Here is a 17,992-nt window from a genome sequence, read left to right as displayed (position 1 = left end):
TTTCATGTTGTATTCAGCTATCTGCCTATTGTTCACATCCATGCTTAAGACTGTGTCTGTCTTCAACACTAAACTCCTAGAACACATGAACAGAAAGCATCTAGACCCTTCCTTGGCACAGAGTGCCAAGTAGCCATATGAGAAAATTCTAACTACTGATTTAACAGATACAATTATAAGGAAGACATTTTTTTAAGTACAATTACTTGAAAGCAAACTTTGTCAGATATCCTCATAATAAACCATATGTGACTGCTCCTATTTTAAGATCTCATAAACATCTATCACTTCTTCTTCACCTACAAAGTACTTACCACAATGCCAATGAAAATGTTCCCCTTTTTTTTGTCCTTAACATTTTCCTTATCTTCACAGATACACAGAAGAAAGCTGGTAGAAGTATCAGTCATTATCTCATCGATATTTATAGCATCATCCAGCTGGGCTAAAGGATTCACATGTAATGACTATTAAAGAAAAATATATGCTACATTCCCATTAATATTAACTGTTTTCTCCTTTAAGTTAATGGTTTGTGTTCCAGGCATTTTTATCTGTGTAAAAATCTTCCATACAGCATTCATTTTTCTGATTTACTCTGATGTTGGTTAAATGCCTTATGATATAAAGCTCATGAGGACAGACAACTATTATCTTCTTCACTTCCAAAGGACCTAGGCGTCCCTCAGACCTTGTAGAAGCCTGAATATTAACCCTCTTGTTTACCTGGATGATGCTGAGACTTGAATCCTAACAATCCCCTGATGTAAGTCCATAAGCCAAAGCATGAATACTAAAAGAGAAAAAATACTTTCCTCCTTTAAAGTGCCTAACAGCTCTCAGAAATAGCAAGAGAATTTTTTAATGACAAGAGACAAGAAAACCAAAAAAGAAAACAGAAACCTACATCTGTGTGTGAACACACCCTGGGGTGTTGAGCTCATTAATTAAATTCTCAGGGACAAATGATGATTTTAGACAATGTCAGTCTGGGAACATCCAATTTGGGATCAGCAGGTAAGAACTACAGCAGTAGCAAAAGAGAAGCAGGGAAGGGTACTCCTTGGGGAGTAAGCTCCACTTACGAGACTCAAGTTCAAGTAGAAGAAACAATAAAACGACCAGAGTCTTAAAGCCTGATCAGCTTAGAATGAGATAGAACTGGAATGATTAGGGGTCCATTCTGAGTGATAACCATTCCCTATTCATGACATTTATAAAACAGTCTTCACAATTTAGGTAGAAGCTAAGCAGGTCTCTAAATGACTAGATTTGTAATCAAGTGTAACAGATATTACTTTACACAGTATCATTTAAGACCTTATTCCTCGCCTGAGCTGTGGTGGCACAGTGGATAAAGCGTTGACCTGGAAATGCTGAGGTCGCCAGTTCGAAACCCTGGGCTTGCCTGGTCAAGGCACATATGGGAGTTGATGCTTCCAGCTCCTCCCCCTTCTCTCTCTCTGTCTCTCTCTCTCCTCTCTCTCCCTCTCTGTTTCTCTCCCGCTCTCTCTCCTCTCTAAAAATGAATAAATAAAAAAAAAACATTAAAAAAAAAGACCTTATTCCTCTATTCTTTTATTCTGAGACCTGACTCCATCCCATAGTACACATTTTAAAATACAGCCTTATCTCGTATTTTACATAATTATTTGGTTTTTAAAAACTGACAATTTTATGACTTTGCTGTTAAAATCATTTTGCTTCATGCAACTCATTAAATTTATAAAGCACCATAAATTTTGGGGCAATCACTGTACACACTAGGGATTCTTACAAAGAGAGAAGGCTTCACCTATTATCCACTGTCAAAACTAATAGAATTTTTATGACTCTAACAGTTAATGAAGATAGCCTCTGCTTTATAAGCAGGCAACTCTGTTGACTTTGCAGTTTCTTTTCTCAATTAAAAGCCAGTAAGTTCTTTTTTAGGTCTTACCTCAGGAAGATCTGGAGGAGCTCACAGGCCTAAGCACCTGACCACTGCCATGCAGGTCTAGGAACAACGTGATTGCAAATCGGTTGCTAACCTGCTATCATCTGTTACCAGGTTGTCCATTTCCTTGCACCTAAACTACGATAAACTCTCCTTTTACTATGATATTTGAAAAAAAATGTTTGTTTTCCCAATCATGACCAACCCACAGCTCTTCAGTAGCACACTAATTAAAGGTCAAAGTAACCATGCCGCCTAATCTCACCAAAAAAGATACCCTTTCAAAGAAAAGTTTCTTTAAAAATGTTACTTAAAGCAGAGATCTCTAAAATTAAAAGAAAACCTTCTTTCAGAAAGGATATCTTCTCCAATGAGTGTAGATTTTGTATAAAGAGCAGTCAATTTCCGGGAAAAGAGTGAACTTCTGTTCTCCCCAATCGCCTTCAATGCTGCTGTTTCGGTTTGCTTCACAACTCCTACCTTCAACAGAAACAGGGAATATTAAATATCAAACATGGTGAAAAATTTTTAAAACAGGTTTTGAGATTTTAAAAGGTTAATTCTGAAACATTTACCACAGTTTAACTTACTCTAAATATCTAACATGTTAAAACTTATGAAGATATAATGCTAATAATTATGACACACTTTCATTTACCCAAAATGTCAAATTCCAAAACGAATGAGAGCCTGCCACCTTATAAAACACATTTTCACTCTGGAAGAGAATTGGATCCCTTTTCCCACGTTGAAGCCAAAGCTGACCTTATATCCCTTTGCCACAAGGCGGCGTAAGTGAACAAACAGCCTGTGAGTAGGTATGCTTGCTGTCATGAAGTTGTGATCTAGATGGCAGTAAATATTGAGCTCCTGGGCTGCAATCTAAAAGATTGAAAAAGAGAATATCAATCATTTTATATGTCAAGTTTCCCTGTGTGATATTTGTTCACTTTGTTAAAAATCCATCAGGGTGGACCTGGCCAGTTGGCTCAGCAGTAGAGTGTTGGCCCAGTGTGCGGAAGTCCCGGGTTCAATTCCTGGCCAGGGCATACAGGAGGCACCCATCTACTTCTCCACCCCTCCCCCTCTCCTTTCTCTCTATCTCTCTCTTCCCCTGGCAGCAAGGCTCCATTGGAGCAAAGTTGGCCCAGGCACTGAGGATGGCTCCACGGCCTCGGCCTTAGGTGCTAGAATGGCTCCAGCCCGCAACAGAGCAACAGCCCAGATGGGCAGAGCATCGCCCCCTGGTGGGCGTGCCGGGTGGATCCCAGCCAGGCACATGCGGGAGTCTATCTGACTGCTTCTTCAGTTCTGTCAAAAAAAAAAAAAAATCTATCAAGGTATACATGTAGGAGTTGTGCCCTTCTCTGTGTGGTATATCAATAAAAAGTTTAAAAGTTGTTCCCCGTGTAGAAGCCTACAGTTTAATCTAGTAGCTTTGGCAGTTCCCATGGCCTAACCTCAGAGTCAACATTTATATCTATAAATGACTCAGAAGATTATGACAAGTCTTTGTCTACGTCTTCAGCTCCATCAAAACTTTCAAGTGCTGAGTGTCTGACCACGTGGTGGCGCAGTGAGTAGATCGTCGGACTGGGATGCAGAGGACCCAGGTTTGAGACTCCAAGGTCATCAGCTTGAGCGCGGGCTCATCTGGTTTGAGCAAAAGCTCACCAGATTGGACCCAAGGTTGCTGGCTTGAGCAAGGGGTTACTCGGTCTGCTGAAGGCCCACGGTCAAGGCACATATGAGAAAGCAATCAATGAACAACTAAAGTGTCGCAACGAAAAACTGATGATTGATGCTTCTCATCTCTCTCCTTCCTGTCTGTCTGTCCCTGTCTATCCCTCTCTCTGACTCTCTCTGAGAGAGAAAAAAAAAACTTTCAAGTGCTGAGCTTTAAATGGAATTAGAATAGGAAACTGTAATGGAGTACGAATTTGATGTCACAGCACATGCAAATAACTGAACATTAGGAGATACTATGAAAGGGTATGTAAACATAAATTGTAAAGCTACACTGGCATCTTTGAGGAAGTGAGAATAGAACCCCCCTCTGGTTAGCTAATTGATGCTTGAGTGATAGAAATGCAGAACCAGGCAACAGCACATGAGTCCCAGCTTTCTTAAGCACCATGCTCAGAGACTGCCCACTAGAGCTGTGGAACTCTGATTCCAACATTCTCATTTCCCTGTCCCATCCATTTCTGAACTGCACTAGTTCATCACTGTAGGGTAGGGAACATCAGCCTTTACTGTGGTCCAGGCTAGACCTATCATTTGACCTACTTCCTTTCACCCCTTCATTTACAGAACGACAACTACATATTTGTTCCTGTCTGCAGGGAACATGTTCACTTTTTCAAAGTCTAACTTCCCAACACAGAACACAGCATAATACCAACTGAACTAGGGAACTTCACTTTCCTGCCAAAACAAAATTTAGGAAACTGGAAGAAAAAGTTTGCCACATCCTCACTTCCCATCCAGGAGTAAGCAGAAGTGCCTCCCTGTCATTGTCTGATGGTATAAATAAAACCCAACCAGGCCTAAAACTATGGAATTATCAAAAGCACCCAGGACTCCAACCAAGCAATTCCCTAAGCTTGCCCTTGAAATGCAAATTTACTCTCATCTTAATTTAGGCCTAAATCACATACTCAAAATTAAATACAAACCTAACCCAAACTGAGATAGCAAAATGACTAAAGTAAGACTTCAAACACCTTCTGTAGGGGTTGATAGAATTAACAGGCTTTTCCATTGAGACTCAATAATGTTCCTGGCTGTAAAATTCATAAATTAAGGGTAAACAAAGGAATTTACAACTCAAAATTTTTTCCGGCTAGAGTCTTCATTAGGAAACATAATTCACATGACTATGGTTCCCTAACTATCTGATTCATCCAATCAGCTTTCAGTGGATGAAAGGCACTGAGCTGGCCCCATGGAGGACAAGCACCAATATTCCAGTAGGAACCCCTCACCTCCTTCCCCACAAGTCTAGCTCTCACCAGGTTTGTCTTTGTTTATTTATATGTTTTACTTTAAATGACAGCATTTTTATAGGACAATCAATTACATTCACTTCTTCATAAGGTCAGAAAATGAAACAAAACTATGGAAAATAGTTAAAGTTGAACAAGAAAAACATGAAAGTGGGGAAAAAACAACTTACCTCTGCATCTTCCCCAAAAAATCTATACTTATATCCACACTCCACACACAGAATTGCATCTTTCTGCTGCTGCTTCATTTCTATGTACTGTAATTCTAGTGGCGTGTAGACGCTTTTGGTCCTTTTGTTAGGTGGTTTAGAATCAGAAATTTTCTGTAAGTTTTGATAACTCCCCTGTGGTGATCCAAAATGGCAAAGATTAGAGGTGTCTTGTCCTGGCAACCAAGAGACTTTTATAGTTGAAAAAGTTCTAACCATATGTTGGTCAAGTAAGTTTGTAAAATATGATTTTTTTTGTTTGCTCACTTATAGTTTGCATTGGGGGCTGGGCAGCACCAGGTATATGTGGTCTGTGAAATTGTAAATTAACTCCCTGCTTGGGAAGGGCTATTGTTTTGCTAATGTTTGCTGGAGAGGTTTTTGCACCAGAAAGTTTTAAAAGGAGAGAGAAGAAAGAAGCCATGTTTGCAGAGTGAGAGCAGAGAGAATGCAGAGTGTTGAAGAAGAAGCCAGTTTGTGCAGAGAAAGAAGACGTGCAGATGGGGACTCAGAGCTGAGGGGCTTTGTGAGCTCTGCTGAGACTGGTGGAGCCTTTGATTCTAGGAGGAACCAGAAAAGATTCTCCCAGTTGTGGAACCGGATAATGTGTCAGGGCCTTGGGAGCCCTGAGTGAAAGGGAAGTGTTTGTTTTGAGTGTTTGCTCAACGGCCAGTGCAAGACTTTAATAAAGGAATGGCCCACCATTTTTGGCCCCACTGTTTCTTTACCGTCTGTCCGAATCCAATGAGAACCTTCATGTGAATGGCCACATCAGCCATAACTACTGGCCTTACACCATAACATTAGTTCCCAGAGACAGAGAATGTGACTTGGATACGAAACTAACAACTGGTGAATCTGAAGAGTACACAGTATATTAAGGCAAAATTTTTTGTAAGTTTAAATTTTTTTCAAAGTAAAAAACAAAAAAAAATTATGAGCCTGACCAGGCAGTGGCGCAGTGGATAGAGTATCGGACTGGGATGCGGAGGACCCAGGATCAAGACCCCGAGGTCGCCAGCTTGAGCATGAGCCCATCTGGGTTGAGCAAAAAAAAAAAAAAAGCTCACCAGCTCGGACCTAAGGCCCCTGAGCAAGGGGTCACTCCATCTGCTGAAGGCCACGGTCAAGGCACATATGAGAAAGCAATCAATGAACAACTAAGGTGTCGCAACGAGAAACTTGATGATTGATGCTTCTCATCTCTCTCCGTTCCTGTCTGTCTGGCCCTATCTATCCCTCTCTCTGACTCTCTCTCTGTCCCTGTAAGAAAAAAAAAAATTATGAGCCAAACTAAACTACTATGTAATTATTAAAGCAAATTTTGAAAGTCTAAACATTATCATGTTTTGTATACTTTTTACACTTAATTTCATTAAACCTATTGTAATTAACATTTTTCTTTATTGTTTATTCCAGGTGTGTAAGGCACAGTCAGCAGGTGTAAATCTGTCTCTAGCTGTAAGGCAGAATCCTAAACTACTTCTAGGTGTCCCTTCAATCAGCATGCGAACCCTAAAATTGCAATATTTGACATTTCCAAGAACAGTCTACAAGAAAGTATATTCTATAAGTAACCCAAGAAAGAACCACAATTAGAACTTTTTAAGAAATAGTGTTGAAATTTAAAGAATTTTGGCCCTGGCCGGTTGGCTCAGTGGTAGAGCGTTGGCCTGGCGTGCAGTAGTCCTGGGTTCAATTCCCGGCCAGGGCACACAGGAAAAGGGCCCATCTGTTTCTCCACCCCTCCCCCTCTCCTTCCTCTTTGTCTCTCTCTTCCCCTCCCACAGCCGAGGCTCCATTGGAGCAAAGTTTGCCCGGGCACTGAGAATGGCTCTGTGGCCTCTGCCTCAGGCGCTAGAATGGCTCTGGTTGCAACAGAGCAACACCCCAGATGGGCAGAGCATCGCCACCTGGTGGGCATGCCGGGTGGATCCCAGTCAGGCGCATTCAGGAGTCTGTCTGACTGCCTCCCCGTTTCCAACTTCAGAAAAATACAAAAAAATAAAAAATAAAATAAAATAAAAAATAAAAGAAATTTAAAGAATTTTAATTAAAATTTTTGGGGTGACAGTAATTTAGGGATTTTAGGGCTTTAATTACTAGTATACTTCATGGAATAAATAAAATAAAATAAAGAAACTTTTGGAAAACATAAATCGCAAGGTTACGTTTTCAACATTAGTATTCCTGCTATCCTTACTTTCCTGTATGAAAACCATAATTAATTCCAATTCACAGCTTGGAGCAAATTCCTTGCTTATGAGCCTTATTTATACAAAAGGTAAAAAGAGACACATTTGTAGAATATAGCCAAGTTCTAATTAATTGTCATTGTGTCACTGCCAACATCCAAAAAAATTTACCAGCTACCCCTGGAATTAAAAATATAGCCTGAAAAACCAAGGACCAACAGAGGAAGAACAGACAGAGAAATACCCTATGTAGCCCAGAGACAGAGCTCCGATCCAAGAAAACATGTACTTTATTTTTGCTAAATGTTTTAAAATTTTAGCTTGGCTGGGACAGCAGGTAGAGAAACAATTTATCTGAAAGTATAGCCTAGCAAACTTTTAAAGATCAGCAACAGGCCCTGGCCGGTTGGCTCAGTAGTAGAGCATCTGCCCCGTATGTGGATGACCCAGGTTGATTCCTGGTCAGGGTACATAAGAGAATTGATCATCTGCTTCTCCACCCTTCCCCACCCTCTCTCTTCTCCTCCTGTAGCCATGGCTGGATTGGTTCCAGCAAGTTAGCCTCGGGCGCTGAGCAGGGCTCCTGAGGCCTCGACCTCAGATGCTTTTAAATTTTATTTTTTATTTATTCATTTTTAGAGAGGAGAGAGAGAGGGAGAGAGAGAGGCAGAGAGAGGAGAGAGAGACAGAGAGAGAGAAGGGGGGAGGAGCTGGAAGTATCAACTCCCATATGTGCCTTGACCAGGCAAGCCCAGGGTTTTGAACTGGTGACCTCAGTATTTCCAGGTCGATGCTTTATCCACTGCGCCACCACAGGTCAGGCTCGACCTCAGATGCTTTTAAAAAAAAAAAAAAAAATGGCTCCGTTGCTGAGCAACAGAGCAGTGGCTCCACCCCTTAGTGCGCATGCTGGGTGGATCCCGGTCAGGACACATACAAGAGTTTGTTTCTCTGCCTCCCTTCCTCTCACTAAAAATTAAAAAACAAAATAAAACACAGCAGTTAGGTGTGGAGAGGTGTGGGTTAACATATCACATAGTCATAGACAAAGCATGTGCCTTTAATTTTGATGGATATTTTCTACTTCATTTTCTTTTTTTTTTAATTGATTTTACAGAGAGAGGAGAGGTAGGAGGAGTGAGAATTATCAACTCAGGTTGATTGACTTTAGTCATTCATTGGTTGCTTGTTGCATGAGCCTTGACCGGGAAAGCACAGGGCCTCCGACTGGGGACCTCAGCATTCCAGTCCCTGACTTTTATGTAAACTCCAGGAATACTACATATTGAAAAACTTAATACCTCAAAAAATAAATTGCCTAGAAATAAAAAGTCCTTACTATAAAGTCCTTATTCATATATGGAATGAGAATAGGCACCCAGGAAAAAAGTTTTATGCATAGATAAGTCAATTTGAATACTTGAGTATTAAACTTTTTTTTTTACCACTTGGGGAAAAATATTTCTCAGATATACTGTACTCTTCCATAGTCCCAGAGAAAACATTCTGAACTCAATTAAACTTTGTCTTGACAACTCAGGATGATCAGATTAATAAAATGAAAATTTCAGGAGCTATGAAAACCTATGGGTTGTCAACCCCACACTACGGATCCCAGACAACTGGGCAGTAAAATTTATTCCGTAGCTTTTCCTGGAGACAGGCTGTAAGCTAACAAAGTCCTTATAGCCTAGGGCAGGGGTCCCCAATCTTTTTTCACAGGGGGCCAGTTCACTGTCCCTCAGATCGTTGGAGGGCCAGACTATAAAAAAAACTATGAACAAATCCCTATGCACACTGTACATATCTTTTTTTAAAGTAAAAAAACAAAACGGGAACAAATACAATATTTAAAATAAAGAACAAGTAAATTTAAATCAACAAACTGACCAGTATTTCAATGGGAACTATGCTCCTCTTGCTGACCACCAATGAAAGAGGTGCCCCTTCCGAAGTGTGGCGGGGCCGGATAAATGGCCTCAGGGGGCCACATGCGGCCGCGGGCTGTAGTTTGGGGACCCCTGGCCTAGGGCTTAGTTTAAGACTAAGCTCTTCCCCACACCCTTCGAAGACTAAGATCTTTCCCACAGCCTTCTAAGACTAAAATGTTCCCCACACCCTGGGGGGGGGGGGGGATGCACTCTTATGAGGATTCCCATTTATGCCTCAGATGTGTGACTTTGTATCAGACTTCCTTATTTGTATATGGCTCTGCACTATATAATAAAGTAGACTGGGGGTTCTGGTTTTTGCTCTTGCAAGCTATGAGCTGTGCAGAGACCTACTGATCCCATCCTTTTTCTCTTTGAGTCTATTTCTTCATACTGCACGGTTATCACTCAGGCCCTAAACAATTACTAGCCACGCTGGTTCGCAGCAGCTTTTTGCCATTTGTCTGTGTCCTCCCATGCCATCATATATTTAGTTATCACTCATAATAATATCCATATACTACTTTCAGTATCCCTTTTAACTGGTTACTCCTAATTTTCTATGAATTGGAAATGCCAAGTTGGTCATTCTATGCAAAAAGCAATAGTAAACAGGCTCTTGTGAGGCCCTAGAGTAAATTCTCCAATTAATAAATTATGAGCTTTAATAGACAAACTTTTTGACCTCTATATTTTATGACCACTACAGACTGATTAACTGCTTTTAAGTATTGAAAGAGATTAAAAATAAGAGCAAAAATACCTTTTATTTTCCTGATGATCTATGGTAAGTCAATGGATCTTAGCTTGGTATTTTTCTGAGGGAAGAATCTATAGCTTTCATTAGATTTAAATCATTCAAAAGATATATAAAGACTACTTCTCTAATTCAGTGGTTCTCAACCATGACTACACATTAAAATGAAAGCTTTTAAACAATATCCATGTCCAGTTCTTATTGAAAACCAATTATATAATTCTAAGGAAAAGTGTTTGCTATCATTATATTTTTAAGTTCTCCAGTGATTCTAATTCAAAATGGGCTGAATACTACTATTCTAAATTGTAGATTTCAAAGATGGAGTAAGAATTAAATTCCGTGACTTTGCAATGATAAAAAACATGAATAAATTAGGCCCTGGCTGGTTGGCTCAGCGGTAGAGCGTCGGCCTGGCGTGCGGGGGACCCGGGGTCGATTACCGGCCAGGGCACACAGGAGAAGTGCCCATTTGCTTCTCCACCCCCACCCCTCCTTCCTCTCTGTCTCTCTCTTCCCCTCCCGCAGCCAAGGCTCCATTGGAGCAAAGATGGCCCGGGCGCTGGGGATGGCTCCTTGGCCTCTGCCCCAGGGGCTAGAGTGGCTCTGGTCGCAACAGAGCGACGCCCCGGAGGGGCAGAGCATCGCCCCCTGGTAGGCAGAGCGTTGCCCCTGGTGGGCGTGCCGGGTGGATCCCGGTGGGGCGCATGCGGGAGTCTGTCTGACTGTCTCTCCCCGTTTCCAGCTTCAGAAAAAAACAAACAAACAAACAAAAAAACATGAATAAATTATAAAACAGTAGATGGACCTGTATTCAGTTATTTTACCTTTAAATTTACTTTATATCACCCACGCCTTCAACTGAAAACCTCAAAATATCTAAGTTGCCAATTGTGACTATCCAGGCTAATCACAGAAACTATAAGGAGGATTATAAGAAACTGTGCTGTACTATCAACAAAGAATCCCCCCAAGTCAATGAATGGCCCCTGATTCTGATGCCATACATCAGAATCACCTGAGGCTTTTGCTTTGTTTTAATATAAACTGATTCATCCCTCCTTAATACATAGTAAGTCAGAATCTCCAGGGATTTCAAAATAAAATAAAATAAAATAAAAGCAAAAGCTCAACTAATTCAGATGATCATCCAAGTTTGGGTACAATGCCCTAAGTGGACCCACAAAACCTAACGGCACTTCAGAACCTACTCTTCTAGTAATCGGGTATTCATCTATATAATGTTACATACATACCTTTTGACCAGTTTGAGATTTGGAATCTTTGGAAGAAACTGCATTCTTTGCATGCAAAAGGCTGATAGCATCAAAATCAGTACATTTCGGCAGAACTGCAAATTTCTCCTGAAGAGGCTCTCTCTGGACTCTGTTTTGAGGAAGAGCGGAATCGCAGCAGAATTCTTTGAGTCTTTCCAGAGACTTTAAAACACTCCTGGTCCTCAGACATTTCCTTGGCTCTTAGCAAATCAGAAACAAATATAACAGTAGTATTTTGTCTCATTATGTCAATTCATAACCAGCACAGGATTTTTGAAAAGGAGTTTCATACTAAAACAATGATTCTAGCTAAAATATGTTAAGGAAATAAATAAACTTGGGTTAAGGGTAAAGATGCCATACTTAAGACATATGAGACATACATCTAATTTACAATTTTACTTGGTCCTAAACCCCCATTAGAAACTACAGGGTTTGCTTTTTTTTTAAAGCTATAAGCCCATAAGTACAGAAAGAAAAGATGTGCGAACTGCAAATATCTGAGACTAGAAGGAAAAATGAAAGAGTGACAACCAATGTAGCACACCTGAAAGCTGAATCCTAAATCAGAGTGAAGAAAACCAAGAACCAGTCTTATATTTACAACACAAAATGCTTCAAAGGCTCAGGAATTAGGGCACCAGTAGCACTAAAAATGGAATACAGGGAGGTTCTAAAGTAGAGGATTGGTTCTAAGTAATTTGATCCCTAATCCTCTATCCTACTCCAAATTCAAGAGCAGCTGTCCTTCCTCCACATCAGCAGAAGACTGGAGATTTCTCTGGAAAAGGCAAAACAGACACAGTTGAGATGCAGCACTGTGCCTAAGCCAAAAGGATACAGATGGAAATAATCTTATTGTTCTTTCTGCATGGGGAGAAACACAGCCTCGGCTGAGAGCTTCTTTTCAGAACAGAGCTCTCTCCTAAGGCAGAAGCGGGAGAGACCCAACTGGGAAGACCTAAAGATACTAACACCAGGAGTGCACCGAGGAAAACAGACCACTACTGCAGACACACCTGCTTTCCTGCCTCCACAGCTTTGCCCCTGCCATTCTTTCTCCCTGGTGTGGCCTTGCCCCCAGGTAACACATGTCAAAACTGTACTCATTCACCAAGGGCCATCTCAAAGCTACCTTTCCCACGAAAGGCTCTGCTGATTCCCCACCAAACTCATCTTTTCTTTCTCTGTGTTCCTGTCACAAGATCGTATCTCTCTATAGCAGTGATTTTCAACCTTTTTTGAGCCGCGGCACATTTTTTACATTTACAAAATCCTGGGGCACACCACCTACCAAAATGACACAAAATGACACTCTGTTAGAATTTATTTAAAGTTTAAAAAATTACATTTATTTAAAAAAAGTTAAATAAAAAAGGATAACCTCCTCATATATACAGTCCCATGTAACATCCCTCATATATACAGTCCCATGTAACCTCATATATACAGTCCTGCTAATAGATACTGGAGCTTTCATCAAGGTTGTGGGTTCAAATCAATTTGGCAAATACTCTCTCTATATAGAGACTGGACAAAATCAATTTTAGAAAATGTTGGGTACTTGTGTAACATTATAAGTCCTCAGAGCATCTCTACTGTCCGATTGAGAAGTTTGCTTTCTAGGTAAGGATTCTGATAAATACTAGAGTTCTCCCTGAGGTTGTGGGTTCAAATCCCATGGTCAGCTGGATGCAGGGGCCTTGGTTCTGTCTGTTTTGATGGTGTATATAGAGATTTGAGCTCTTTAAGAAGATGACCCTTCAGGAGGCCATAGACAATATAGATAACATTGTGATGCATTGTGATGCATTGTATATCACCCTCTGTGGGGGCCTCTTTTAAAAAGAAAAAGGTCAAATATCTATATATACCATCAGGATAGACATAACCAGCTGAGGCTGAGGCTTCATCTAGTGGTGGCAACATTTACCTCCAGTCCTGACCAGGATTAGAAATCGGGACCATGGGGAGGAGTAGCAGCTTCAACTACTCGCTGCGGCCACACAATGACAAGTGTGCGGCAGCCCGCGCGGGGACCTTTCTGGGTGTAGATGAGAGGCGGCCTACTATTGGTTCATCTCTAGTGGTCGGGATGAATCCTAGAAGGTGATTGGTTAGTGAGCATTCCCTGTGCCTCCACTCTTCCTGTCGCTGATAGCTGGAGGGATTGTGAGGGGAATGTTTATATTTGGATGGAGGTGGCTGGCGACAGGCCAGATAAATAGCCTCCACGGGCCGTATCCGGCACATGGGCCGTAATTTGGGGACCCATGTTTAATTTCCCCACGACACACCTGACCATGTCTCACGGCACACTAGTGTGTCACGGCACACTAGTTGAAAAACACTGCTCTATAGCACTTATCAGTCTGCCAATTACCAGTTACCTATATGCAATCAATCCCCAGAAGAAGGCAAATGATCATTTACTACTAATCTGCTCTATGCCAGAAAATAGTATTTTACCCTTTAGAGTAATACAGGAAGTTCCCGGGTTATGAACAAGATAGGTTCTGTAGGTTTGAAAATGTTTAAGTATTTATAGCACAGAAAAGTAAAAATAAATACTATGTTAAGACAAACATCTGTCTAAGATGTATTCAATAGGTAAATCTACCTGTTCCAATTTACATATAAATTCAACATAAGAACAAACCTACATAACCTCCTTGTAACCCAGGGACTGCCTGTATGTACTATTTAGGTATTATATATAAGGAAAGTAGGATGGCTCTTACCTTACTTTTTTTTTTTTTTTTTTTTTTTGTATTTTTCTGAAGCTGGAAACGGGGAGGCAGTCAGACAGACTCCCGCATGCACCCGACCGGGATCCACCCGGCATGCCCACCAGGGGGCGATGCTCTGCCCATCTGGGGTGTCACTCTGTTGCAACCAGAGCCACTCTAGCGCCTGAGGCAGAGGCCACAGAGCCATCCTCAGCGCCCTGGCCAACTTTGCTCCAGTGGAGCCTTGGCTGCGAGAAGGGAAGAGAGAGACAGAGAGTAAGGAGATGGGGAGGGGTGGAAAAGCAGATGGGCGCTTTTCCTGTGTGCCCTGGCAGGGAATCGAACCTGGGACTCCTGCACACCAGGCCAACGCTCTACCACTGAGCCAACCAGCCAGGGTCTCTTACCTTACATTTTAAGCAAAAACACTCTGAGGACAAGTGTTGTGTTTTGTTCATTTCTAAAAGTTTAAAACTTTTCATATTTCTATTTAAACCTCTTCTCAGATATATACTTAATCTTACCTCCTATTAATCTTAAAGCTAGAATTCAAAATACATACTTGAATCACTCTTTAAAAGTTTATATTTGTATATTATACAAGGGTTCCTTCCTAAGGAAACAAGAATATTTCCCAGGATAGGTATGGGGACCAAATTCTGGAAAAAAAAAACAATATCTAAAATGAATGTACTGAAAGCCTGAGGTGAGCCTGACCAGTGGTGGTGCAGTGGGCAGAGCTGCATAGCCTGCATCAATCTGGGACACTGAGGTCCCAGGTTCGAAACCTCGAGTTCACAGGCTTGAGCATAGGCTCACCAGCTTGAGTGCAGGGTTGCTAGCTTGAGTGTGGGACCATCAACATGGTTCCATGGTCACTGGCTTAAGCCCAAAGGTCACTGGCTTGAGCCCCCCACACCAACTCTCACTTGGTCAAGGCACATATGAGAAGCAATCAATGAACAACTAAAGTGGCACAACTACAAGCTGATGCTTCTCATCTCTATTTCTCTCACTTGCCAAAAAAAAAGAAAAGAAAAAAGAAAATAAAAAACGAGGTACTGGAGATGTAGAATACAGCATAGGGAATAAAGTCAACAATATTGTAATAACTGGCCCTGGCCAGTTGGCTTAGTGGTAGAGTGTCAGTACAGCATGTGGATGTCCCGGGTTCAACTCCTGGTTAGGGCACACAGGAATAGCGACCATCTGCTTTTCCACCCCTCTCCCTCCCCCTATTCTTTTACTCTCTCTCTTTCCCTCCTGCAGCCATTGCTCAACTGGTTTGAGCACATCAACCCCAGGCACAGAAGATGGCTCCATGAAGCCTCTGCCTCAGGTGCTAAAAATAGCTTGGCTGGTAGCATGGCCCCAGATGGGCAGAGCATCAGCCCCAAACAGGGTTGCCAGATGGATCCTAGCCAGGGCACATGCAGAAGTCTGTCTCTCTATCTCCCCTCCTCTCACTTGGAAAAAGAAGGGGGAAAAAAATATTATAATAACTATATATAGTGCCAGGGATACTAGACTTCTCAGGGGGATCACATCACAAATTATATAAATTTCTAATCACTATGCTGTACACACAAAATATAAAATAAAATTGAATGTCAACTGTAACTGAAAAAAAAATAACTTGAGGTGAATTAGCCAACAATTCTTCTGGCTGGTAAATGTTCCTCTTTTTTCCCCATTATGTATTGTTCAAAAATTTCCATGTTTATGGCCTTATTTCCACAAGCTGAGAGTTCAGTTGACTGGATCTGCAGCGGTGTGGACCAAGGGACAAGGACTTGGTGTGTGTGTGGTGAGACCCTCTGATGGCTTACTTTCATGCCCTCCTCCTTATCCTTCTTCTCTACCCTACTACTCGACACCCGCCACTGCCAAGGATGAGTCTGCCTGCCACAAAGCTTCATTCCTGAGCTGTTGTCACTTCAAAAAGGCATATGTCAGTTCAAGAATGGGGATAATAAAGAAAGAAGTTTTTCTGTATTCCCTTATTGCAAATTGAAGCCAAAAACCAGAGAAAAATCTACTCAACCACTTATTTATGCAACACCACCTAGAAAGATCTAGGACAGCGGTTCTCAACCTGTGGGTCGCGACCCCAGCGGGGTCGCCTAAAGCCATCGGAAAATACATAATGCATATCAGGTATTTACATTCCGAATCATAACTGTAGCAAAATTACAGTTCTGAAGTAGCCACCAAAATTATTTTTTGGTTTGGGGTCACCACAACATGAGGAACTGTATTGCGGGGTCACGGCATTAGAAAGGTTGAGAACCACTGGTCTAGGACCTCAGGAACGGTAGTTTTAGCCAAATCTTTTCACATATAGAAAAAACAACTTTATGTTTTAAAAAGGACAGGGGAGAACTACCTGTCCTGACGTGTTCTGCTAAGTGGAAAAAGACAGCAAATTAGCATAAAGAGTGTAAAACAACTTATAAAATATTATTAACTAATGTGTGGGTCTATGTGTATAAATAGAAAAACCTGAAAGAAAATACAGCACCCCTAAAAATTAGCAGTAAGCATCACTGAAAGGGAGATACTATGGGGGCTTTCACTGTCTACCTTCTACATTTCTGTGTTAATCTTTTTAACAACATGTTTTACTTTTATAATCAGAACAAAAATTAGCTGAAGGGAACTACAGCCAAACTGCAGAACTCCAGCTCTTACCTCTACTCCTCCAACCTCCCTACACACATCACCACCACTTATGGTGAGGCCACTCTACTCAAGCACAATGGAGACCTTTCTCCATAAAGGAAAAAAATAGCACAACTCTCCAAATGGTCTCCTCTGCCCTCTCGTTCAGTGGTCCCCAACCCCCGGGCCACAGACCGGTACCGGTCCGCAGAGAAAGAATTATTTCTGTTTTATTTATATTTAAGTCTGAAGGATGTTTTATTTTTTAAAAAATGATCAGATTCCCTCTGTTACATCCGTCTAAGACTCACTTTTAACACTTGTCTCGGTCACGTGATACATTTATCCATCCCACTCTAAAGGCCGATCCGTGAAAATATTTTCTGACATTAAACCGGTCCGTGGCCCAAAAAAGGCTGGGGACCACTGCCCTAGTTGATGCAAGAATATCAGAGCCATGACTGATGAGAATGAAAATCATTGCACAGAACTCACCAGGGTTCCCCGACAATACTGAATGACTTTGAACTTCCTTTTCTTGGACTATCCTTGCTTTCTTTTTAACAGGCCCATCATTCTCTAGTGTTCTTTTTTTACTTCTGTCAACTTCTGCAACCTATGTCAGGAAAGTTAAAAAATGGTATGTTATCTCTAATCTCACAACATGATGTATGAGAAATAATTTTACGTCTGAATGACAGCAAGGTCCTTGCCATCCTTCCTTCCCAGAATCACCTACTTTGAGCTCTGAAAAGACTCAGAGGTGACTGCAGTGCTGGGATTCAAATAATTTAACAACCGGTTCTCTGTCCTAACGACTATTTGAAGTATGAAGAAACAATATACTGAAAGGTGGTTTATTATTTTATGCATTTAATACTTAAATAAGAACAATAAAAGAGCTATACAAACTAGACTATGTTATAAGAGTTTTAAAATATTAATGAAAAAAATATTAAATTATACCTGACAAAAAACAATAAAATTGTTATTTAAGATATTTCCTATGACAGCTTGTCACCCCCTGGTTGTTTGATACTTTTTCTCTTTACGTTATACGTTTCTTTACTGAAGTACTGAAGTAACAAACATGAGGGAATTAAAATGCAGTATTTCATCAAAGAGTTTTATGAAATGAATAAATATTACAAGCATAGTTCTGTCAAATTTTTTTCACCTATGGATGGAACGAACATTACTATGGGCACTTAGAATACGCTGTTGCGCAGATGAATGTTAAAAAAGAATGAGTAGCCCTGGCCGGTTGGCTCAGCGGTGGAGCGTCGGCC

The 17,992-nt window shown here is 41.1% G+C and overlaps 1 protein-coding gene across 3 annotated transcripts in view; it reads right to left on the bottom strand.

Annotated features, from left to right (window-relative positions):
- MSH3 (mutS homolog 3) overlaps nucleotides 1–17,992 on the bottom strand; it is a 209,971-nt gene that overhangs the window by 189,688 nt on the left and 2,291 nt on the right. For all 3 annotated transcript variants that reach the window (XM_066381757.1, XM_066381758.1, XM_066381759.1), the window contains exons 2-7: nucleotides 17,199–17,319; nucleotides 11,293–11,513; nucleotides 5,115–5,288; nucleotides 2,702–2,818; nucleotides 2,299–2,416; nucleotides 315–460 (exon numbers count right to left, since the gene is read on the bottom strand). In XM_066381757.1, the coding sequence (XP_066237854.1) occupies nucleotides 315–460; nucleotides 2,299–2,416; nucleotides 2,702–2,818; nucleotides 5,115–5,288; nucleotides 11,293–11,513; nucleotides 17,199–17,319 (897 nt within the window). The remainder of the gene's footprint in view (nucleotides 1–314; nucleotides 461–2,298; nucleotides 2,417–2,701; nucleotides 2,819–5,114; nucleotides 5,289–11,292; nucleotides 11,514–17,198; nucleotides 17,320–17,992) is intronic.

The sequence above is a fragment of the Saccopteryx leptura genome, chromosome 4, assembly GCF_036850995.1.
Source record: "Saccopteryx leptura isolate mSacLep1 chromosome 4, mSacLep1_pri_phased_curated, whole genome shotgun sequence".
NCBI classification, from domain to species: Eukaryota; Metazoa; Chordata; class Mammalia; order Chiroptera; family Emballonuridae; genus Saccopteryx; species Saccopteryx leptura.
The sequence above is the reverse complement of the archived record's forward strand: the minus strand, read 5'-3'. Positions and strand labels throughout refer to the sequence as shown.